This window comes from Psittacula echo (genome assembly GCF_963264785.1).
Source record: "Psittacula echo genome assembly, chromosome: 1".
In the NCBI taxonomy this organism is placed as follows: domain Eukaryota; kingdom Metazoa; phylum Chordata; class Aves; order Psittaciformes; family Psittacidae; genus Psittacula; species Psittacula echo.
The window spans coordinates 3,092,280-3,116,025 of record NC_137735.1 but is presented as its reverse complement, the minus strand read 5'-3'; the positions used below and the strand labels follow the sequence as shown (position 1 = coordinate 3,116,025).

The 23,746-nt window shown below is 52.7% G+C and overlaps 1 protein-coding gene across 4 annotated transcripts in view; it reads left to right on the top strand.

The window, feature by feature from the left end:
- The window catches only part of PTPRA (protein tyrosine phosphatase receptor type A), a 113,398-nt gene extending 91,244 nt beyond the window's left edge, over window positions 1–22,154 (top strand). For 2 of the 4 annotated variants that reach the window (XM_080626549.1, XM_080626551.1), the window contains 19 exons: window positions 852–869; window positions 3,992–4,076; window positions 5,353–5,426; window positions 7,595–7,731; window positions 9,409–9,499; window positions 9,942–10,018; window positions 11,348–11,384; window positions 12,164–12,261; window positions 12,407–12,526; window positions 13,768–13,934; window positions 14,858–14,993; window positions 16,013–16,162; window positions 16,275–16,368; window positions 17,260–17,336; window positions 18,868–19,002; window positions 19,394–19,519; window positions 19,971–20,122; window positions 20,423–20,558; window positions 21,794–22,154. In XM_080626549.1, coding sequence (XP_080482675.1) covers window positions 852–869; window positions 3,992–4,076; window positions 5,353–5,426; window positions 7,595–7,731; window positions 9,409–9,499; window positions 9,942–10,018; window positions 11,348–11,384; window positions 12,164–12,261; window positions 12,407–12,526; window positions 13,768–13,934; window positions 14,858–14,993; window positions 16,013–16,162; window positions 16,275–16,368; window positions 17,260–17,336; window positions 18,868–19,002; window positions 19,394–19,519; window positions 19,971–20,122; window positions 20,423–20,558; window positions 21,794–21,868 — 1,985 coding nt within the window. In that variant the 3' untranslated portion in view covers window positions 21,869–22,154. Of the gene's footprint in view, window positions 1–851; window positions 870–3,991; window positions 4,077–5,352; window positions 5,427–7,594; window positions 7,732–9,408; window positions 9,500–9,941; window positions 10,019–11,347; window positions 11,385–12,163; window positions 12,262–12,406; window positions 12,527–13,767; window positions 13,935–14,857; window positions 14,994–16,012; window positions 16,163–16,274; window positions 16,369–17,259; window positions 17,337–18,867; window positions 19,003–19,393; window positions 19,520–19,970; window positions 20,123–20,422; window positions 20,559–21,793 lie in introns of those variants that run through there. The other 2 variants (XM_080626550.1, XM_080626552.1) reach the window with 2 other exon arrangements.
- The last annotated feature ends 1,592 nt before the right edge of the window (window positions 22,155–23,746 follow it).

Here is a 23,746-nt window from a genome sequence, read left to right as displayed (position 1 = left end):
AGGCCCCGTGTGGCTTCTCGCTTGATGTCAGCCCCAAGAACAAATGACCACACCTGATTCTTTCTTTATTTCAAGTAATTTATCAAGGAGCAAAATTAGTTTTAGGGCTGCCCTTGCCACTAATCTTAATGGGAAATGTGGATATCAGTCATGGAGGAATTAGGTGGTGCTCAAGAGGGATGAGGCAGAGGCACTGCGTGAATTACATGTTGTACAAGCAGTTTCTGCTTCTCCAAACCCATTAATGTTGTCCTCAAGCCCATGCTGCAGCTCTTCACACATGAAACAAAGGTGTAGGGTGCCCATACCAGCAGCATTACAGCAGGAGAGCTGGGCTGTGCTTTCCTTGGCACAGGTTTGCTCTGGCTTCCTATAAATGAAACACCCAAAACAGCAGGTAGAGGCTTTCCTTGGATGCTCCTCATCCGCATCCCTGAGCTTGGCTGCTCTTAATGGAGCTCTTGGCTCAGCCACTCACTTAAAACCACTCACAAGCGTTATCTCTTTAGTTAAGTGCTAATGAATTACACCAGTGACTTGCTGGTTATAGGCTTAAACAGACTGTGTTATCCACCAAGAGCAGTAAGTTGTGGTTATCCGTGTCAGAGCTTGGCCTCAGCTCCCTGCTTTGCTGACAAGCAGTTGGGTTTAGATCCCTTTTCCTTGTTACTACATGAAGGCTGATTCTTGTTTTAACATCCTGGCGTTGTAGCTGCTGTTTTAAGGGGCAGATTTACAAGCAGATGATGAGAGTTGCTAAATTCGTTACTGTCTTGGTCTTTGATCCCTCATAACTTATTAAAATGGATGTTTCTTGGTTGCTAAGAGACTCTTGTTTTCTTTCTCTGCAGGTAACTCTGACAGAAGAGGTGAGAATTCCATAGTTTGTTGCTCTTTGCTCACTGAAAACATCTCCAGAAGCATTCTGCTATTAGAAACCTCTCCTTGTGCCACACTTCCAAACTGGCCTTTACAAAGCCTATCAAGCTGGTGACCCACTGCTATCCCAACTGATGCTGGGCTTCCCTTCTTAGAAGCTCAAGGCCAGGTTGGACACAGGGGCTTGGAGCAAGCTGCTCTAGTGGAAGGGGTCCCTGCCCGTGGCAGGGGTTGGAGCTGGATGAGCTTTAAGCTCGCTTCCAACCCAAACCATTCTATGATGAAACAAGCAATCCTGGATCAATCTGTCCATGTCCTGTTAGATACTGCTGAATGCTCTGAAAGCATCATTACCGTCCCTAGAGCTGGATGACCAAAAGAAGCCATTCAGGCAATTTCCTTCTTTTTTTGCTTATGAATTATCTTCATTGCCTATAATTTACCCTGTTTGACCCAGACCCATTCTCCAAATGATGTGAATAATCATTTTTCTCTATAATTCCCTTGGCAAACGGCAGCACAAATCCATTTCTTCTGCTTTAACAGCACTTAGGTGCTTTTTTCCATCCCTTAGTTCTGAGAACTGGCATCACTACCAGAATACTTGCAATTCCTCGTGGCTTTAACTGTATCAGAGTTGGCAGAGCAGAGGTGCAGCCGCTGTGGTTGTCACCTATAGAAACCAGCTTCCTCTGGGTGTTTCCATCATTGCTCTGATGGGTGTTTCAGCTTTGTAAACTCAGTGGCAAATGGCTTTATAGTGCTGGGTGTGCCAAGCTCACGGTGATGCAGAGTTAAAGAGAGGTGCTCTGTGATAGTTACTGTCAATGCACATTAGTGCAGAGGAATAAAAGAGACCCAGGTCCAATTGAATTCATTTAAAGTAGTGGTTAAGCCACTGGAGTAATGTTCAACGTAATTCCCTTGGATCTGCCATGGCTTAGGTCTGACTTTGCCGTCTCTCTGCCGTTGTTCATCCCTGCTCCTGAAAGCAAAGAAATGGGAAATGGGGGAAAATCTGGCTTCATCCTGGTATTAATATTACTGATATTAACATTAATGCTAATAAAATCATGAATATGTTCCAGGTGCTGTGACTTGGAGGGTTATTCTAGGGGGATTGGTCACAATTTGTGGCACCAAGAAGCAGCACTGGGAGGAAAACCGTGGCAGCAAAAAGCGGAGGGGCTGCTGTGGACATGAAGCAGACCTTAGAGCAGCTCCAGTGCCTAAAGGGGCTCCAGGGAACCTGGAGAGGGGCTTTGGACAAGGGCCTGTAGGGACAGGCCAAGGGGAATGGCTTTAACCTGCCAGAGGGGAGACTGAGCTGAGCTCTTAGGCAGAAGCTCTTCCCTGTGAGGGTGCTGAGGCGCTGGCACAGGGTGCCCAGCGGAGCTGTTGCTTTCCAGACTGTGGAGTGCAATGAGTGCTCCAGCACTGCAGCTCTGTGGAAGCAGAGCATTGAGTCCTTGTCCCTTCTGCAAGCAAATTCCAAGTGTGACACCCCTGGAGCTGAGACTCGAGCAGTGCAGGAGCTGAGGGTGATGGCATCACTCTGCAGGGCAGGCTGGGGACCCTGGAGCCTGTTTCCTGCCTGGCTTTGCTGAGTAGGCTGGGCAGCACGGCAGTGGTTAGCGCTGCGGTGGCAAAGCTGTAACTCATCCGGGCAGATGTGCTGAAAGAACGGCTGCAGGGAGCCACAGCAACCCCCAGACCTCCTGCATCCTGCTGCCAGAGGCACCCTGCCCTTAAATCACATCTCCTGACAGCCGCGCTGCACCGGTTAGGCTGAGCGTAACACCAGGCAGGGCAGGAGAAGTGGTCCAGTAATACATTAGTGAAGGGGGCCTGCAGGGATGCTGGAGAGGAACTGTTCATCAGGGACTGCAGTGACAGGACAAGGGGTAACGGGTTCAAACTGAAACAGGGGAAGTTCAGATTGGATCTAAGGAAGAAATTCTTTACTGTGAGGGTGGTGAGGCACTGGAATGGGTTGCCCAGAGAAGCTGTGAATGCTCCATCCCTGGCGGTGTTCAAGGCCAGGTTGGGCAGAGCCTTGGGTGCCATGGTTTAGTGTGAGGTGTCCCTGCCCATGTCAAGGGGTTGGAACTGGATGATCTTAAGGTCCTTTCCAACCCAGACTATACTATGATAGCAGGGGCACAGCACTATGGGCTTTGGCAGGGCAGCTCAGCTTCCTCTGCAGCAGCCAGGATGATGCTGATGGTTATGGTTGGAGATTTCAGCAAGAAAGGACTGGCTGTGGTTGGGTTAAGACACACCATGATTGCTTTGCCTTCCCGGTCTTGCTTTTGGAGAGCCTCTTGGTGGGTAATGCTAAAGCTCAAGCAACAACCGAGTGTGCAGGATGCAGAAATGTTTCCCATTATATTCCTTGGCTCTTTGTTGCTGGGATGGGGAACATGTCAACACGTGGATGGCGGGAGCAAAGACATGCAAGGCCTGGAGGGTTTCATGTCTTTGAATAAACCCAGGAGGGTTTGTTTGCCCTGCTAGGTCATTGCACAAAGATCATATTTCTTGGTCAGAATAACAGTTCTGGACCCCCAGCACAGAGGGACAAGTGCAGAAATAAAGCAGAGTGCCCCTTGGTAGCTCAGTTGTCAAACAGCATAGGTTGGGTTGGAAGGGACCTTAAAGCTCCTCCAGTTCCAACCCCTGCCACAGGCAGGGACCCCTTCCACTGGAGCAGCTTGCTCCAAGCCCCTGTGTCCAACCTGGCCTTGAACACTGCCAGGGATGGGGCAGCCACAGCTTCTCTGGGCACCCTGGGCCAGCGCCTCAGCACCCTCACAGGGAAGAGCTTCTGCCTAAGAGCTCATCTCAGTCTCCCCTCTGGCAGGTTCAAGCCATTCCCCTTGGCCTGTCCCTACAGGCCCTTGTCCCAAGCCCCTCTCCAGCTTTCCTGCAGCCCCTTTAGGCACTGGAGCTGCTCTAAGGTCTCCCCTTCAGGAGCCTTCTCTTGTCCAGGCTGCCCCAGCCCAGCTCTCTCAGCCTGGCTCCAGCAAGCAGAAACTACATCTCTGCCCTGTTAAACAATGGCACTGGATGTTTCAGTGTTGATAACCACCCCTTTCTTTTCCTCTTGCAGATGAGACTCCAATTATAGCTGTGATGGTGGCCCTGTCTTCCCTCCTAGTCATAGTATTTATTATTATTGTGCTGTACATGTTAAGGTAAGAGATGCTTTCATGCTGATTCCCCTTGTTTGGCAGGCATTCATCACTGAATGCACAGGGATAAGCCTTTGTGCTGTTTCCTAAGCTAAAGGCTGGCACAGCCACGCAAGAAACCTGTAAGGATAATGAAAATGTGGTTTGGGGTTATCTAGTAAGTGATGCTTATTCCTTTCTCTGTGAAGTGGGGTAATGCCTGTTCTGCTCCTGAATAAAGCCATATTTAGCAGGGAAGGTTAAACTGAAGTCCTGTTAATGCAGTTAAGGAGTCAGTAAGGTTTTCTGCTGAGGCTAAGGGTGTTGGATTGAGTAATGCAGGGAAGCTGAACACAACGCTGGAGCCAGAAACTCCTTTGCTTGTATAACTGGGTGTGTTATTCCTTGATTCCCATCTTGCTGCCGAGCGTGATCCAACATCCAGAGCCAAGCTCTGTCTTGGAAACCAGACCTGCACATTGTGCCTGTGCAGCTCCCACTGCAAAGCACCCTGCGACTGGAGCTTGTTAGGAGCCTTAGGTGATGCTGTACCTGGTTCTATAGCATTCCAAAGCTGCCTTAGGTCCATTTTTAAGCAATCCAAGCATCTATGCTGCTCTGAATGCAGCATTCCCAGCTCCTGAGCACGTATCTGCTCAGCTAGCAGAGGGTGGTTGTTCACCTGCAGTAAACATTATAAATTCCTCACCGTTTTGGGGATTAAGCCGTGGAAAAAGGGAAAGAAAACCCCATTTCCTTAGCAATGGAAAAATCCCCTTCGTCTCCTGGCTCCGGGCCTGCCCTCGCAGCAGTGAACCTGATGAGAGCTTTGCCTCAGGAGTTGAGTTTGAGTCCTCCCCACTTGGCTTCCAGCCCTTAAGAAAGGGTTTCTGTTGGCTGCTGCCTGCCCAGTGATTCAGCAGAACCCGTAACTGGAGGCAAGTGGAGCGTGAGCATCTGCTTCAAGTTAAAAGCACACGGAGACAGGGCTTTGGTGCACGACAGATCAACCTAGGGGTGATGTGCTCTGCTGCATCAGCCCATGCCGCAGCAACTCCTTGGGGTGTCCTCCATAAGAAGCAGTCTTAAAGCTTCTCCTCCTGGCTTTTACCTTACTCTGGTCTCCAGAAGCCTTTCCAGATGGGGTCAGTGCGATGGTACAGCCATAGGTAGGGTTTTAGAGGTCCTGTAGCCTCTTGGAACCACCAAGCCATGAGAAAACCCCTTCATGGCTGCATCTCTCATCCTGGGCTTCTTGCTGGGTCCCTATTGATGTTCTCCTCTCCCTTGTCTTCGGTAGGTTCAAGAAATACAAGCAAGCAGGGAGTCACTCCAATTCCTTTCGGTTGTCCAACGGCCGAACGGATGATGCAGGTGAGGTCTGCGTTGGTGGAACACAGGGAGCACAAAAGCATCTCCCAGAAGGAATATTGGAGCAAGTCCAGAGGAGGCCACGAGGATGCTCAGGGGATGGAGCACCTCCTGTATGAAGATAGGCTGAGAACACTGGGGCTGTTCAGCCTGGAGGAGAGAAGCTGCGTGGAGACCTCAGAGCAGCTTCCAGTGTCTGAAGGGGGCTACAAGGATGCTGGAGAGGGACTTTTCATCAGGGACTGTAGGGACAGGACAAGGGGTGATGGGTTCAAACTGAAACAGGGGAAGTTCAGGTTGGAGATAAGGAAGAAGCTCTTCCCTGTGAGGGTGCTGAGGCGCTGGCCCAGGGTGTCCAGAGAAGCTGTGGCTGCCCCCTCCCTGGCAGTGTTCAAGGCCAGGTTGGACACAGGGGCTTGGAGCAAGCTGCTCCAGTGGAAGGGGTCCCTGCCCGTGGCAGGGGTTGGAACTGATGATCTTAAGGTCCTTTCCAACCCAAAACAAAAGAAAGCAGGGAATACACCTTGTCCTTTATTAAAACCTTTTTGGACCTCTTAAAGATGCATAAATACAGTTTTCAAGTCTTGTGCAAGCCTGCTGTAATGTCTAAACTCGTCTGTCCCTGAGCTTTGAGCCAGTGCTGCCCATGGAGGTCTGAAGTTGGGCATCTCCACCAATGTGTAGGCACCAAAGTAAGAGCTAAAGAGGAACCACCACCTCTTGAGCTCGGTTCAGATCCCTTTTCTGAGCTCCTTCCACATAAACACCTTCAGGCAAGTGCTAACTGGAAATCAGCACCTTTTTTTCACGTTGGCAGCTCAGACCTTCCCTGCCCGTTTTACGTGGCTATAAATGAAGGTGTGAACTTCATAGAGCATCAGCTGTGTTGGTATAACCCTGGCGTGGCCTTTCTTGGCTTCACTGAGGAACCACAAGCAACAGCCACCTTTACTGTGTCCATCTGGGAGTTAGGTCACAGCGATGGTGCCAGGCTTTCCATGTGAGCAAGGGTGAAGTGAGGTGGTCTCCGTGCCCCAGTATTGATGACTTGGTCCTCATTGCCTGATCTTGCCGCCTCTGTTACAGTGTGATGCTTGATCCCAGGGTGCTGAAAGTGTTTCATAGAATCATAGAGTAGTTAGGGTTGGAAAGGACCTTAAGATCATCCAGTTCCAACCCCCTGCCATGGGCAGGGACACCTCACACTAAACCATGGCACCCAAGGCTGTGTCCAACCTGGCCTTGAACACCGCCAAGGATGGAGCATTCACAACCTCCCTGGACAACCCATTCCAGTGCCTCACCACCCTCTCAGTAAAGAATTTCTTCCTTAGATCCAATCTAAACTTCCCCTGTTTCAGTTTGAACCCGTTACCCCTTGTCCTGTCACTCCAGTCCCTGATGAAGAGTCCATCCCCAGCATCCTTGGAGGCCCCCTTCAGACACTGGAAGTTGCTCTGAGGTCTCCACGCAGCCTTCTCTTCTCCAGGCTGAACAGCCCCAACTTTCTCAGGCTATCTTCATACACCTAGGGTGGAAAAGAGCCTTAAGCTCATCAAGTCCAACCATTCCCCAGCACTGCCAAGGCCACCATTGAACCATGGCACACATCTCTTGTCTTTTAAACACTTGCAGGGACGGTGACTGCAGCCCTGCCCTGGGCAGCCTGTTCCAATGCCTGAGCACCCTTTGGGGCAGGAATTGTTCCTCAGCTCCATCTGAACCTGCCCTGGTGCAGCTTGAGGCCGGTTCCTCTTGTCCCATCCCTTGTTCCTTGGGAGCACAGCCCAGCCCCTCCTGGCTCCATCCTCCTGTCAGGCACTTGTAGGGAGCCATCAGGTCCCCCCTGAGCCTTCTCTTCTCCAGACTGAACCCCCCAGGTCCCTCAGCCCTTCCCCATCACACTGTGCTCCAGGCCCTGCACCAGCTTCAGTGCCCTTCTCTGGTCCCACTCCAGCCCCTCAATGTCTCTCTTGAATTGAGGTTCCCAGAAGGTGCCCTGCCCGTGGCAGGGGCTGGAACTGGATGAGCTTTAAGGTCCCTTCCAACCCAACCCAGTCTGGGTTTCCACGAAAACCTGGGGATAGCGAGATGTGAGGTGGCCCTAAGTGCGTGTGAGGTCCCTGTGCCCACCTAGGCATGGAGGAGCACTGATGCAGATGTCATTGCAGAGCCTCAGAGCATGCCACTGCTCGCCCGCTCCCCCAGCACCAACCGCAAATACCCGCCTCTGCCCGTTGACAAGCTGGAAGAGGAGATCAACCGCCGGATGGCAGATGACAACAAGCTCTTTCGGGAGGAGTTCAATGTGAGTCCCTTTGCTTCCTGCCCTGAAATCCCACAGGATGCTCTCACCATTGGGCTTATGTCACACAGCGAGGTAAAATCTGGTCTCATGTCATAGAGCAGAGACAAAAGAGCTGGTACGTCAGCGAGGAGGCACAGTGGTACCTAGCATAGGGATGGCACGTCAACCCAAGGGGTAATTGAGTCCGTGAGATGACAGTGCTGGATGCTGTGCTTCAGAAGAGCTTATCTGGGAGCTTCATGGAGGGAGTGATGCTCTGCCTGTCCTCAGGGGTATTCAGAGGGCTGTGGGGTGGGAGGGCTGATTCTGTCCCTGAATCTGGTGTGAGGGTGGGCAAGCTGCCACCGTCACGTTCAGCACAGAAAGCAGGGGTTCTGTAGCAAGCAGCACTGTGGGGTTATGCTTTAGTGGGTTCAGGAGGTGTGTTGGATGTCTTGGGGTCTTCCAGAGCTTCCCTGCGTGCTGGTTTCCTCCCAGGCTCGCTCTTTCTGCACCCAGTCCTCATGGCTTAGATCCACAACCAGCCAGAAGGAGCTCTGACACAGAAACAGAAGCATCCCCATCTATTTCAGGGAGCTGTTAACCCTGAACCAGAATGATGACAATCTATATGGCAACAATCGGCCATGAGCAGGGAGTAATTTAGGTGGTGTCCTTATCCCACAATGCCAGAGCATCTCTTCTGAGATGGCTACAACCTCTTCTTGATGTTGCTGAACTCTGCAGCTTCTTGTGGTGATAAACCTATTTCACCTGGGCAACACAGAAGCAGGCAGAGCAGTGCTGAGGTGAGGAACAAAGCTAAATAACAAGCTGGAGTATCACAGCATGTAACATAGGAGCTGGACTCTCCATCAGCATCATTGATGAAACCAAATGCACTGATCTGGTTATCTGCACTGCAGTGGTGTCACCAGCAAACACCTAAAGCCTTTGGTCCAGAGCATGATATGAGATTAAACAAAGCCATTCGGCTCTCTCCAGCTGCTGCACAACTTGATACCCTCCCTGGCCGTGCTTCAGTGAAACTCTAGAGGTGCAATGAATGCCCAGGAAGGGAATTTGGGCATTATAAATACTTGCTTGCCCTGAAGACTTCCGTAGCCAAGGCACATCCGTGCTGTCAGCTGGAGGAAAGGATGGTGAATACCTCCTGTACGTTCTCATCCTCCTTCCATTCAGGGATGTGGAATAACAGTGCTGGGGAAGCACCTCCTCTGCTCGAGTGTGGAACGTGGGACAGCATCGCCTGTGACCCCACAGCACCCCAACCCAGGGTGCTGCTGGATGAAGAACAACTCCCTGCATGGGTGCTGCTTCCCATCCCTGCGTGCGCTCAGGCGATGGGGGCTGTAGGCGGCTCACCCTGAGCATCACCGTTAACAGAGGCAATCTCAGCAGGCAGAAGGGAGCTCCTGGATCGCTGGGTTTGGTGTCAGAGGCTCTGCTGCCACCTCGTGTTCATGGGTCCTGGGGTTCCAGATATGTTTTGCATGGGGTGTGCTCTCTCTGGTCCTGCCCATGCTGTTTAAATGGCCACCTTGAGCTTGGTGAGGAGGAGGAGCTGCTGCTCGGGTGGAGACAGGGACACATCCGAAGGGGCAGGATGCTTGGCTGCATTTGTGTTACGCCGTGCCATAAGACCATCATGGAAAACCCTGTTTTCTGCCACTGCAGGCTCTCCCAGCGTGTCCCATACAGGCCACGTGTGAAGCTGCTTCCAAGGAGGAGAACAAGGAGAAGAACAGATATGTGAACATTTTGCCCTGTAGGTATCAGAGCTGTTGGGGTTGGGGGGGAGAGCATGGCCAGTGCACATTCCAGGGCTTCCTGTTCCTGTTTTGGGGATCAGCGAGGACACGGTTGAGGTCACTTCACCTCCCACATGGGTGGCAGCGTCTGCTTTAGCTTTAGGTGCCTATGAGGAGAAGATACCTGGAGCCAATATCAGAAAGTGAAGAGGATGGGCAATGCCGAAACAGCAGCTCTTGCTGGGTGGGATGGGGACCTCCTCATTCATGCCCTCTGCAGAAGTGTCCTTGGGTGAGGTCTAGCACCTCTCCAGGCTTAAGCAAGAAGAATTGGGGGGCATAAAGGTGTTTGGTGTGCAGGGGAGCCCGGGTTCTGCTCCAGGATGTGGCTTTCTCACTACAGCAGATACCAGCTATGTGGAGGGAGCTGGGTTTAATGCAGTTTTCCTTTCCCTGCAGATGATCATTCCAGGGTTCACCTGACTCCTGTCGAAGGGGTTCCTGACTCCGACTACATCAACGCCTCCTTCATTAATGTGAGTTGTGGCATTTGGAGGGGAAATTCCCCCTGGCTGTGCCCTGGTCAGTGGTGCCAGGTCCCATCAGGAGCATGGGGCTTTCATGGGGTGTGATTTGTGCCTAGGAGAGGATGGTTAAGACATTACGTCCTCCATTAACATCTCCCCAGCTCCTCCGGGGCAATACATTAGGCTGGGTTTTGATCTCATAACCTTTGTGTGGCTGCGATGGAGCTCCCTGCACTTCACTTTATGCCTTGAGTATGGTCAGAGTAAGAGGCTGAGAGCCAGAACTCAAGTTGAGCTGCAGCTCTGCCCTTGCTCAGCTGCTTTGCCATAGTCCCATCTCTCCCCACCCCTGATAATGAGAAGTGCTTGCACTGCTTAGGCAGCTGCAAAGCTGAGCTGGCGGCTTTGAGAAGGAAGACTGAGCTGAGCTCTTAGGCAGAAGCTCTTCCCTGTGAGGGTGCTGAGGCGCTGGCCCAGGGTGCCCAGAGAAGCTGTGGCTGCCCCATCCCTGGCAGTGTTCAAGGCCAGGTTGGACACAGGGGCTTGGAGCAAGCTGCTCCAGTGGAAGGGGTCCCTGCCTGTGGCAGGGGTTGGAGTTGGAGGAGCTTTAAGGTCCCTTCCAACACAAACCAGGCTGGGATTCTATGAATGGGAATTTCTAATTAATGGCTGATGAGGCATCAGTTAATCATTGGTACTTCCCAGCTTGCAGGGATGGATGTGGGAAGAGGATGAAAAAGATACCAAGGAATCCAACTAAAATAGCAGCAACATTGCCCTGCTCTGCTCCTAGGATAGTCTCTATCTATGGTTATAACCATATAGCTCCAATAAGTGGAAGGGTAATGTGAAGGAGACTTAGAGGTAGAGGAACATGAAGAAAAGCAAGGCTCAAAAGAGCTTTGTCCTTTCTTCACCAGTAAATAAATATCCCTTAGGAAATACACAGAATCAGTCCCCATGAGTTCAACAGCTCCATCTCTCAATGGTTAATCCTGATTTCCACGTGATGCTCTGGATGCAGTCTGATTCCACAGAAGGGCTGTCGGGTACCACTTCATTAGTGCTTTGTGCCAACCAGTTGGGTCATTCCCACATCACGCGAGCATGGGGAGTGTTGCTGTGGGGCAAGAGCCCTTTCCACAGGGATTTTCCCTTATCTCTGCCCTGCTGGTGGTGCTGTTTCTCCCCTCGGGGGCTGCAGCTCCATCTGCACAGGGAAATGAGCAGCAGAGCAGGTGGTGCGCTGGTTATTAATGATGTAGATGCGTTTAATGACTCTCGTGTTAGACAAATACACATCTTCCATTTACATCCTGCTTCTCCTTTCCTCCATAGGGGTACCAAGAGAAAAACAAGTTCATTGCTGCACAAGGTAAACCCTTGGGTATTCCCATAGCTCGCTCTGGTGGCAGTTGGGCTGGGGACCTGCTGCTGTGTGAAGCTGTTCCGGTGTGACCACAGCACAGCCCCTTGCAGAGCTCCCCTGCTCAAAAGGAGCTTGGCTGGTCCACACGTTGTTCTCAGTGTGGTTTCCCAGTCAGTGCTGGATGTGCTGGGAGAGGAAGAGCAGCCCTGCCTGTGCAATACCCATTGCTGGAGGGTGCCATGGTGGTTTTGGCCTGGCTCTTGCTGCGGAAGGAAGTCTGCATCTGGTCCATCAGTGGTGCCAGGCTGGGGTGATGCTTTGGCTCTGCTGCTCTCTTGGCTCACCCTTAGCCTGAGGCATGGCAAGGGAGGTCTAGGTTGAGTTAGCTGCATGTCTGCAGGCAGCAGGGATCTGTGCTTGTGCTTTGTTGAGATGAGATCTCATGGTTAAAGCCCAAGACCCCAGAGCAGGACTTCTGCAGACTGATTGATATGGCTACAATTGCCCTGGGTGACCATGGACAAGTGGTTTCCATGCTCCATTTGTCTGATTTCCCCTTCTTGGGCTAAAAATGGAATTCCTGATGATAAAACACATCCAGAAAGCCCAGCCATTGTGTGATGGGATAGTTCCTTGAGTTAGCCACCAAAGCACCTTCTGTGCTGACATCTATTGGCAAAAGATGTGTTGCATCCTCCTGACATGTGCCTTCACACACTGGGTTTCAGTCCCAACACTTGAAGGGTTGATCCCAAAGATAATGTTTCTTTGTACCTTCCCTTTAGGACCAAAGGAAGAAACAGTGAATGATTTTTGGAGGATGATTTGGGAGCAAAACACAGCAACAATTGTCATGGTGACCAACCTGAAGGAGAGGAAAGAGGTGGGTACCAGAAGGCTTTGTGGGCTGGTTTCTAACCCAGCTTCACCCAAATCCAGCACATCTCATGCCCATGGGCGTGCCTTGGAGCTGGTCCCAGCCTTGAGAGGAACCAGAGCTCACCCTGCTCTGTTTTCTCTCCCCACAGTGCAAGTGTGCTCAGTACTGGCCGGATCAGGGCTGCTGGACATACGGGAACATCCGAGTGTCCGTGGAGGATGTGACTGTCCTGGTGGATTACACAGTGCGGAAGTTCTGCATCCAGCAGGTGCTGAAGTTCGGGTCTCCCATCCCATCCCTCCTCTCTCCGCACTGGGCATCCAACAGGGGCTGGTGTGGTGCTCAGCTCTTCCAAAGAGTGATTCTTTTCATAGCATCCCAGCCTGGTTTCTGTTGGAAGGGACCTTAAAGCTCCTCCAGTTCCAACCCCGGCCACGAGCAGGGACCCCTTCCACTGGAGCAGCTTGCTCCAAGCCCCTGTGTCCAACCTGGCCTTGAACACTGCCAGGGATGGGGCAGCCACAGCTTCTCTGGGCACCCTGGGCCAGCGCCTCAGCACCCTCACAGGGAAGAGCTTCTGCCTAAGAGCTCAGCTCAGTCTCCCCTCGGGCAGGTTAAAGCCATTCCCCTTGTCCCGTCCCTACAGGCCCTTGTCCCAAGCCCCTCTCCAGGTTTCCTGCAGCCCCTTTAGGCACTGGAGCTGCTCTAAGGTCTCCCCTTCAGAGCCTTCTCTTCTCCAGGCTGCCCACTTTTAACCAGAGCTATTAAGAATTTACCCATCTTAACCACCTGGGATCCCATTCCCAGCATGTATGCACTGAACAGAGAGCAGGGAAGCTGATGGATGCCGAGGCTGAAAGTCAGTCCTGTAACTCTCCAGCACTTGCTGTTACCCGTACTGGTTCCTCCTCTCACCCACAGATACTTAATGCCTGCAAATAATCAGATTTATCCCATGAGCCAAGACAAAATCCACTCTTGGCTTTGATCGCTTTCCCATCTGTCGCTGCAGTTGCTTGTCCTCCAAGGAGGCTCTGGATGCTTCAGTCACTGTTTGTTTTCCTGCTGCTCTTGGAGGCCAGCAAGGAAGAGCTGGAGATTGGAAACCCATCTGGACACTGAGTGGGGTTCACCCGAGCCCTCACCCTTCATGTGCAGTTTCCTCCTCTGCCTTTAAGATGAGGATGCAGTGGGCAGAGGTGTGGGTATGGGCGAAGTGGCAGCTCCTTGGGAATTAAACATGGCAGTTTCAGCCAGGTTGGAGCCCCAGCCAAGTCCAGGCTGGCATCTCTCCCCCCTAGGACATGGGATGCGATGCTGGGTCATTAAATTGTCATCCTGTTAGAGACTGATTTGGCCCCGAAGCCTGGGGCTGCGCCCTTTCAGCTTGTGGATGCTTCTGAAGCCACCCCGCTCAGTGCTGGGGCTGTCGCTCTCCCTTTGCCCCTTGTTTTGGGGGGGGAAAGAAGGGCAATGGGAGTGTTTATCGTTAACCTGCATCCCCTGCAGGTCGGTGATGTCACCAACAAGAAGCCCCAGCGCCTGGTGACACAGTTCCACTTCACCAGCTGGCCCGACTTCGGGGTCCCCTTCACCCCCATCGGGATGCTCAAGTTCCTGAAGAAGGTGAAGACGTGTAACCCCCAATATGCAGGAGCAATTGTAGTGCACTGCAGGTGAGTCCTGGCCACTGCTGACCTCTCCTGGGTCACTTGGAAACCAGCTGCTATTTAGTACTAAAAGGGGTCTTGTCACTGAGGCCTTTTATTTCACTTTTTTATGTTAAAGGAGGATGTTCCATATGGGAATGCTCAAAAAAATGCATGTGAATTGAAGGAGCTCTTTGGAATCATGACGGGATGGTGTTACAGCTCCAGTTGAGTGCTCAAGTGGGTTAGCTGCATGCTGAGGGAGCCAAGCTGAGCACCAGTGGTGGCATTGGTGGCATCTCTCTTGGCTCCCTGCTGCCCTGGGCATGAAAGGTCCCCTGTAATGAGAAGGCAGTTGGAAGAAGGGAGCAAGGACCATGGTGTTTGACCCCACATGAAGTGGTTTCAGGCCCAGCAGCAAGCCTGAGGGAGCTGCAGAGGCTCTCCATGTTTCAATAAGGAGAAGCCCAGAGTTAAAGGCAGAGATGATCACATTTGCAACCTCTCAAGTCCATCTTTCCACCTTCCTTCTCAGGAAGCAGCTGGCAAAAGAGCTTTGTCTTTCCATAGCATCTGCTGGCCTCATCTTTCTTCTTCTCCTTAATGGTTGAGTTACCAGCAGAGAAATGAGGCTTCCCCATGAGCTTCACATGATGGAGGTGGACTGGAAGGAGCAGCAGGCACTGGTAGAAGCAGGCAGGGCATAAGGGCTCTGGATGTCATAGCTGGCTTAGGTTTTGCTCTCTGCCTTCACACGCTGGGGCCATGGCAGCAGCTGGAGATGCTGTGTGCATCAATCTCCAGCACCCAGGGTACACTGAGGAGCTATTCATCTCCAAACCACATCTTGCTATTTGCTCACTGCTGGGAAGCATCTGGCTCCCTCCTGGCTGCTCCCCAAAGGACTCCAACGCTGCCACGCTGACCACTTGTTCCTTCTGCTCTTGCAGTGCTGGTGTGGGACGCACGGGCACTTTCATCGTCATCGATGCCATGCTGGACATGATGCACGCCGAGAGGAAGGTGGATGTTTACGGCTTCGTGAGCCGCATCCGGGCTCAGCGCTGCCAGATGGTACAGACAGATGTAAGTGTGGTGCTGAGCTTCGGGCTGGGCTTTGCAGCTAGAGCAGCTTCAGTGCCTAAAGGGGCTACAGGAAACCTGGAGAGGGGCTTGGGACAAGGGCCTGTAGGGCCAGGCCAAGGGGAATGGCTTGAACCTGCCAGAGGGGAGACTGAGCTGAGCTCTTAGGCAGAAGCTCTTCCCTGTGAGGGTGCTGAGGCGCTGGCCCAGGGTGCCCAGAGAAGCTGTGGCTGCCCCATCCCTGGCAGTGTTCAAGGCCAGGTTGGACACAGGGGCTTGGAGCAAGCTGCTCCAGTGGAAGGGGTCCCTGCCCGTGGCAGGGGTTGGGACTGGATGAGCTTTAAGGTCCCTTCCAACCCAAACCAGGCTGAGATTCTATGATTTTTGAAGGATGCTGCATCAGGAGCCTTTCACTGGCTCCTGCTATTTTTAATCCCCTTCATAGAATTATAGAATCATTTAGGTTGGAAAAGCCCTTTAAGCTCATCCAGTCCAACCATTCCCCCAGCATTGCCAAGGCCACCACTAAACCATGTCCCTCAGTGCCACATCTACACATCCTTTAAATGCCTCCAGAGATGGTGACTGCAGCCCTGCCCTGGGCAGCCTGTTCCAATGCCTGAGCACCCTTTGGGGCAGGAATTGTTCCTCAGCTCCATCTGAACCTGCCCTGGTGCAGCTTGAGGCCGGTTCCTCTTGTCCCATCCCTTGTTCCTTGGGAGCAGAGCCCAGCCCCTCCTGGCTCCATCCTCCTCTCAGGCACTTGTAGGGAGCGATCAGGTCCCCCTTGAGCCTTTAAGTTTTGTGTTGTGTCAGCTTTGGCTGATGTAGCAAATAAGGACCCAGACCCCATACAGCAGCAGGAAGGTTGATACCCGCTTCTCTGAGGTCTCAGAAGGTGCTCCACAAGCGTGGGTGGGCAGTGGGGTAGTTGGTTTGCAGCCAATGTGTGTGTGGGCACTGGGATGCCCTCACTGAGCATGGAGTAGAGGCTGATGGCTCCTCCCTGCAAACCCCTGCAGATGCAGTACGTGTTCATCTACCAAGCACTTCTGGAGCATTATCTCTACGGTGACACAGAGCTGGAGGTGACCTCGTTAGAGATCCACCTGCAGAAGATCTACAACAAAGTGCCAGGGACCAGCAGCAATGGCCTGGAGGAGGAGTTTAAGGTGAGCCTGGCTGTTGTCTGCTGGATCTGCTCGGATGATGCTGGGCTCTGGGGACCACCGTGTGCTTGCCTGGTGCTGAAAGCTGCCTCTGCTTTTGCTCCTTCCTCTGCAGAAGCTCACTTCAATCAAAATTCAAAATGACAAGATGAGAACGGGCAACTTGCCGGCCAACATGAAGAAGAACAGGGTGCTTCAGATAATTCCATGTAAGAGCTGCTTGTCTGCTGGGGAGGGTGTGCATGGTGGGTATGGGGACAGGAGGCAGGCTCGAGAAATGGGCCAACAGGGACCTCATAAACTCCTATAGGAGGAGCACAAAGTCCTGCCCATGGGGAGGAATAACCCAGGCACCAGCATGGAAAGCAGCTTGGCAGGGAAGGACATGGCTGTCCTGGTAGACACCAGGTTCACCATGAGCCAGCAACGTGTGCTTGTGGCAGAGGGGGTCAGTGGTGTCCTGGGCTGCATTGGACAGAGCGTTGCCAGCAGGTTGAGGAAGGGGATCATTCCTGGAGCGCTGTGTCCAGTTCTGGGATCCCCAGCACCAGAGAGACATGGACAGACTGGAGAGAGCCCAGTGAAGGGCACAGAGATGATGCAGGGGCTGCAGCATCCCTGCTATAAGGAAAGGCTGAGAGAGTGGGGACTGCTCAGTCTGGAGAAGAGGAGGATCAGGGGGGTCTCATCAATTCCTGTAGGTACCTGAGGGGAGGGTGCAAAGAGGACAGAGCCAGGCTCTTTCCAGGGGTGCCCAGTGACAGGACAAGGGGCAGTGAGCACAAACTGAGACGCAGGAGGGTCCCTTTGAGCATGAGGAAACACATTTGAGTGTGAGGGTGACTGAGCACTGGCACAGGATGTGGAGTCTCCATCCTTGGGGATACAAGAATCAGTTCTGGGCAGCCAGCTCTGGGTGGCTTAGGTAGACTTGAGCCTCCTTGTCCCAGTCAGGTGCTGTGAACACAGTGCTCCCCTTCCCGTATCTCTGTCCTCTCACTCAGGGCTTGGTGACATCCCAGCTGAAGGCCATGCCTGGTTACCAGAGTGATGCTTTGAAGGTGTTCCTCAGAACTCAGATCATTTCCCTTCTGTTTCAGATGAGTTCAACCGAGTAATCATTCCAGTGAAGAGAGGTGAAGAGAACACAGACTACGTGAACGCGTCCTTCATTGACGTGAGTCTTCTTTAACCTTCTCTCCATCTTCTCCCAGTGGAAACTCTTTACCTCACGCTGCTTCCTATGGAAAGGATTTGTCCCCAGACTCCTTCCCTGGGTTCCATAAGGCTCTTTCCACTTGACTTTGCTTTGTGTCACTGGATGGTGCTGGTTTCTTTCTCCAAGAAACCTCTCTATGTGGGAGAGGAAAGCTGAGCCTCCAAATCTTGGTCTCACTCCCACTCTGGGCTCTGATGCTGGCTCTGGAGAACCAGATGCACGTAGCCATGGCAGTGATTGCTCTCCAGCGCTCTTCATTTGGTCAGACAACATCCACTAGATTAGGTAATGGAGCAATAGACGGATCCCAAAGCCCTTGAGAAAACCCGGGTCAATCCCATTATACCTGTCTGGGTGATGGGAGGAGGTGAGGCAGAGAGGTTAAGTGCTTTCCTCACTCCAAGGAGGAGGTAAGTGATTGCACATCCTTTTCTTGTGAGTAATCCTTGACTTCAGGGGGACATCTCGTCTGAGTATTTATCTTGGTGCAGTGATGCCAGAGCTGGCTGCCTAACAGAGCCCTGCTCTTTTCTACTCCAATTGCTATTTCCATCTCCTAATAGCAGGGTGATTTTTCCCCCTAAAGTTCAATCACTGCCATGGGTTGAACCGGTAAAACCAGCTTATTCCCAATTACAACATCCCAAATCAATTGCTCCCTGCAATCTCTTTTGCTGGTCCCTATGGGTTGCTCCGGCTGTGTGAGCATCCGACACAGCGCAGTGGGAGCAGCCTCTGTGTTCTGCTCCAGCATCAGAAAGCTTAAATGTCATGGAAGAGATTTTTGTCCAGGATTCAATTTCCTGCCTCTGCTGAACTTTGCTTAAATGACCAGTTCCAAATGACGAAGCAGCTTCAGTCACAGTCTGCAGTGAGGGCACAGGGGACATCGGAAGGGTTTGGAAACAGAAGCTCTTTGTGGTGGAGGAAGAGCCAGAGTCACCCAGACCTGCTGCTGGTCTGCATAGATCACAGATCCCAGCATGGTTTATGTTGAATGGGACCTTAAAGCTCATCCAGTTCCAACCCGTGCCACGGGCAGGGACACCTTCCACTAGAGCAGCTTGCTCCAAGCCCCTGTGTCCAACCTGGCCTTGAACACTGCCAGGGATGGGGCAGCCTCCACTTTGCAACATCTCTTAGGAGTGCTGGAAACCCAAATGGTTTGGGTTCTTCACCAGATGGATGAGGCCATGCATGTGCAGGGAATGTGAGCCTCCTCCTCCTGCTGCATTTCTTTATGAGTAAAGGTCTACCATGGTAAAGCTCTGGCTGATGACACCTCAGCTGTTGAGCAGTGGTGTGGTAATGCCCATGCTGGGGACATAGCCCACTGTGAGAGGGGGTTTCTCTGTGGTCATTCCATGGCCAGACATGATGCTCCCCACATTTAACTGGGCTTGGTAACCCAATCATCTCTAAGAGCATTCCTCCCAGTGCTCCCAACATCCAGGCTCTGCCGTTCACCACTGTCCCCTTCTCAATGCAGGGCTATCGCCAGAAGGACTCCTACATCGCCAGCCAAGGACCGCTGCAGCACACGATAGAGGACTTCTGGAGGATGATCTGGGAGTGGAAATCCTGCTCCATAGTGATGCTGACAGAGCTGGAGGAGAGAGGCCAGGTAAGCACCAGGGGATAGCTGCATTTAAGCCCCAGCAAAGTGAATCAGTGTGACCCCTTAAATTGTCCCCGTGGCCCTGGCACTGCCAGCACCACTCGTGTTGGGTGCTGTGTCATCTCTTCTCTGTCAGGCAATACCTTTCAGTCTCTGCTTCTAATGCATAGAGTCCAGTTGTTTGTAGACCCCGGGGTGGGGAGATGTTCAATGAATCAACTCTGGACCCTCAGTCCTCAAAGCACTCTTGGGTGCAATGAGCTGCTCTTCTCCAAAGCACACCCATGGGATCCCACTTGGTTTGGGGCATGCCAGCCCCTGGAGAAGGCTTCTTCTATTCAATGCCATGGGAAAAGACAGGTTCTTCACGCTGTCCCCTCTTCTAATGCTTTCTCAGGAGAAGTGTGCCCAGTACTGGCCATCTGATGGCTCTGTGTCCTATGGAGACATCACCGTGGAGCTGAAAAAGGAGGAGGAATGTGAGAGCTACACAGTGCGGGACCTGCTGGTAACAAACACCAGAGTAAGTCTGACCTTCCTCCTGCAGGGAGCAATGGATGCTCTTGGGTTTGGCCATCATTAACCATCACTAACGGTGCTTTGTGATTCCTATTGGAAGTGCTGAGCCTTCCCTCTGGTGTCTTCAGCTCCATCATGTCCCCATCATCCCAAAATGGTGTCCATGCCCTGCAATCCCACCTTGTTCCCTCTGCTTACCTTCCATTCCAAGAGTCTGGCTGATTGCTTCTCATCCATCTTCCCTGCTGCCACCCAGCAGCCTTCATCCTTCTGCCCCATCCCTGTGCCCACCACCCAGCCTCCCTCCTGCTCCTGGTTCCCCACATCCTGCCCTGCTCCATGACATGGGAATGCCCTCCCTTCACAAGCAGGCTTTCCCAAAGCCCTGAGCTGGTGGGTTTCATGCTATGGGTCTCCCACCAACTTACTGACCTCAACCTGTCCTCTCCCACCAGGAAAACAAGAGCCGGCAGATTCGGCAGTTCCATTTCCATGGCTGGCCAGAAGTTGGGATCCCTGGGGATGGGAAGGGAATGATCAACATCATCGCGGCTGTGCAGAAGCAGCAGCAGCAGTCTGGCAACCACCCAATCACTGTGCACTGCAGGTAAAGCCTGTGTGGAGCAGGGCTTGGCCACCCCTCCATGGGGACCTGCTCTGCGAGGAGCTTGGGAGATGGTGGTCCAAGGTCCCTCAGAAGACTTGGGCTGAGCAGGAGCAGCCCATGCAGACGTGCTATGGGGTTTTCCTGCTTGGCTAAGCAAAAAGGCTTTGGTCCTGTAGAGCTTAACTGGGAGAGGCTGGGGCACCACTGGTGGCTCCTCCAGTTCTCCGGTGGTTTCCCTATGGATTGCCCCCTGAGCCAAGCCTGCAGGATGTGTCCTTTACCTTCTGCTTTCTCTTGCAGTGCCGGAGCAGGAAGAACAGGCACCTTCTGTGCCCTGAGCACTGTCCTGGAGCGGGTGAAGGCTGAAGGGATTCTCGATGTCTTTCAGACAGTGAAGAGTTTAAGACTGCAGAGGCCGCATATGGTGCAGACACTGGTAAGAGCCCCCTGCTCCTCCTGCCACCCCAGAGCTCCACAGGAGCAAGCTGGGGACTCAACATGGAGCACTCAACCCCAGCTTGAGGGTTTCATCTCTCCATCAAAGAGTGAGGGGTGGAGGGGGGTCAGGGGGTACCTCCCCATCCTCTTGTTAGGATGTCTGGAAGAGTGGACCTTGGCTGGATGAGGGCATCAAGTCCCTTAAGAGCATTGACACAAGCTCTAGGAACCTCCTTGGAGACATGCCCTATCCCTGCAGTGTTCAAGGCCAGGTTGGACACAGGGGCTTGGAGCAAGCTGCTCCAGTGGAAGGGGTCCCTGCCCGTGGCAGGGGTTGGAGCTGGAGGAGCTTTAAGGTCTCTTCCAACCCAAACCATTCCGTGATCCTCAGCCAAAGCCCACGTATGTGTGGGCTTGAGGAGAAGCTGTGGCACTGCTTGGGTATGCAGGGGGGCACTGGAGCAGGCAGGACTAGATGAGGTGTTGCAAGAGTAGTTTGCAAGGATGCTCAGGGATTTAAAATAAGGTCTTTGAGGATCAAAATAGGACCTCAGAGAGAAATGGGAAAGCTGAGTTTCTTTTGCTGATGGCATTCCAGCAAGGAAGGTGGGCAGCCCAGTTTTGGGGGGCACAAAGGAGATGGGACCTGCTCATGGGTGGAAATGCAGTTCCTGCCCTCGGTCTGGGCTGAGGACACCTGACCATGCTTGGTCCCAGCTTCCCACAGACCAGCATAGAATCACAGAACCAGCTAGGTTGGAAAAGACCTTTAAGATCATAGCATCCCAGCGTGGTTTGGGTTGAAGGGACCTTAAAGCTCCTCCAGCTCCAACCCCTGCCACGGGCAGGGACCCCTTCCACTGGAGCAGCTTGCTCCAAGCCCCTGTGTCCAACCTGGCCTTGAACACTGCCAGGGATGGGGCAGCCACAGCTTCTCTGGGCACCCTGGGCCAGCGCCTCAGCACCCTCACAATAAAGAACTTCTTCCTTATCTCCAACCTGACCTTCCCCTGTTTCAGTTTGAACCCATCCTCCCTTGTCCTATCACTGCACTCCCTGCTGAAGAGTCCCAAAGCTCATCAAGTCCAGCCTTTACCCAGCACTGCCAAGCCCACCATAACCCATGTCACTGAGGGCCTCATCTACACGTGTTTCCAACGCTTCCATGCACCACATCCTGCCCCAAGAGTGGCTTTTCCTGCTCTAACCCTGTGCTCTCCCCCAATCCCCCAGGAACAGTACGAATTCTGCTACAAGGTGGTGCAGGAATACATCGACGCCTTCTCAGACTACGCCAACTTCAAGTGAAGACAAGGAGAAACCCACCCCGAATCCAATGACAGAAGAGTTGCCTTCTTTAATATTTTGTAATATTCTGTTTGTTAATATACCCCTTTTCCCCCCCAAAAAACCAACAAAATATGTGTATATATCTTAACTGTTTTAGAGGTTGGTACCATAAGCTTCATATTAGCTGGAGATTTTATATGTAGCAAAGTGTTAGTGCGGATACTGTTGGCTCCTTTTTTTCCAATGTTCTATTGGGGAATTAAACAGCGTGATGTTGGGATGGAGACTGTGCCCCCCTCTCTGTGCCGGAGGGCTCGGGCAGGCTGGGATTCGCTTTGTAAATCTCTTTTTGTTTTCTCTCTGGAGGGAGTAAAAGCCTTTTTACAAAACCAGAAGGAAAAGAGAGCCTGGATCTCATCTCAACAACCAGCCCGAACCCATGGGCACAAGGTGCTGGGCTTGCAGGGAGATGGGTTCGCGCTTTTCTGCTCTTAAAAGGCAGGAGAACAAAGGGAAAAGCCTCTTCCCTGTGTGTGCACGGCTCTAAATGCCATAGAAGCATGGAATGGTTTGGGGTGGAAAGGACCTTAAAGCTCATCCAGTTCCAACCCCTTGCCATGGGCAGGGATGCTTCACACTAGAGCGTGTCACCCAAGGCTCTGTCCAACCTGGCCTTGAACACTGCCAGGGATGGGGCAGCCACAGCATCTCCAGGCACCCTGTGCCAGCGCCTCAGCACCCTCACAGGGAAGAGCTTCCTTAGATCTAATGTAAATATCTGAGGTTTTGGAGCCAAAGCAAATAGTTTCATCCTTCAGGATCAAGCCACCACTTGCTGCTGGTTTGGAAACCATAAGGATCATGGTGGCAGCAACTGTTGGGATTTTCACCCCCCAAAATAGCCCCGAAACCCAGAGAAACAAAAGGGGTTTTGCTCCCTGAAGGAAACATCCATGGAGTTGGTGATGGATTTGGGGCCTGCTGCAGGGATTGGGGCCACTGTGGCCTTGTGCTGAGGATGCTCACAGTGACTCTGCCGACCCCAGCAGTGAAGGATGCTGCTGTCTGGAGGCTCTGGCTGGCTCCACATGGTCTGAGCTCTGTGTCTCCTTCCAGGTGCCACCCAGACCCTTCCCTTGTCTTGGTCTATAACAGAACCAACAGAGCAATTACGGACCCATCTCCAATTGACAGCGTGCTGCAGGCTTTAGCCTCCATCCTTGGACCAGGGGACCTCCATCCCGAGGTGCTGGAGGAGATTTCAGGTTATTTCTTGTAGAATCTCAAGAGATCCCAGCCTGGTTTGTGTTGGAAGGGACCTTAAAGCTCCTCCAGCTCCAACCCCTGCCACGGGCAGGGACCCCTTCCACTGGAGCAGCTTGCTCCAAGCCCCTGTGTCCAACCTGGCCTTGAACACTGCCAGGGATGGGGCAGCCACAGCTTCTCTGGGCACCCTGGGCCAGCGCCTCAGCACCCTCCCAGGGAAGAGCTTCTGCCTAAGAGCTCAGCTCAGTCTCCAGCTCATCTCAATCCCAATCTTTTGGGAGACCCCCAAAACAACACAAAACACCCCCTATTAATGACCCCACTGCTGCCATCATCCATCACCTGCCCCCCATGAACCCCAGCATCATCATCACTAAACTCTGGCTCCTGACTTGGGAGGTTTTGGCCGGATCTGTACATCACATCCCAAAGTGAAGCAGGGACCCTCCTGGGATGCAGGGTTTGCGCTCACCCACCATGGATGCTCTCCCTGGGGACAGGGACCACCCCAAACGCCTCCATCCCGGCTGCTCCATGATCCTATTAATGATGTTCTTTCCCTTTTATCCCTGCCTTCCCAATGGAGGGATTTCGGGGTGTGTGGAGCTGCCCTGACCTTTCCCCACAGCA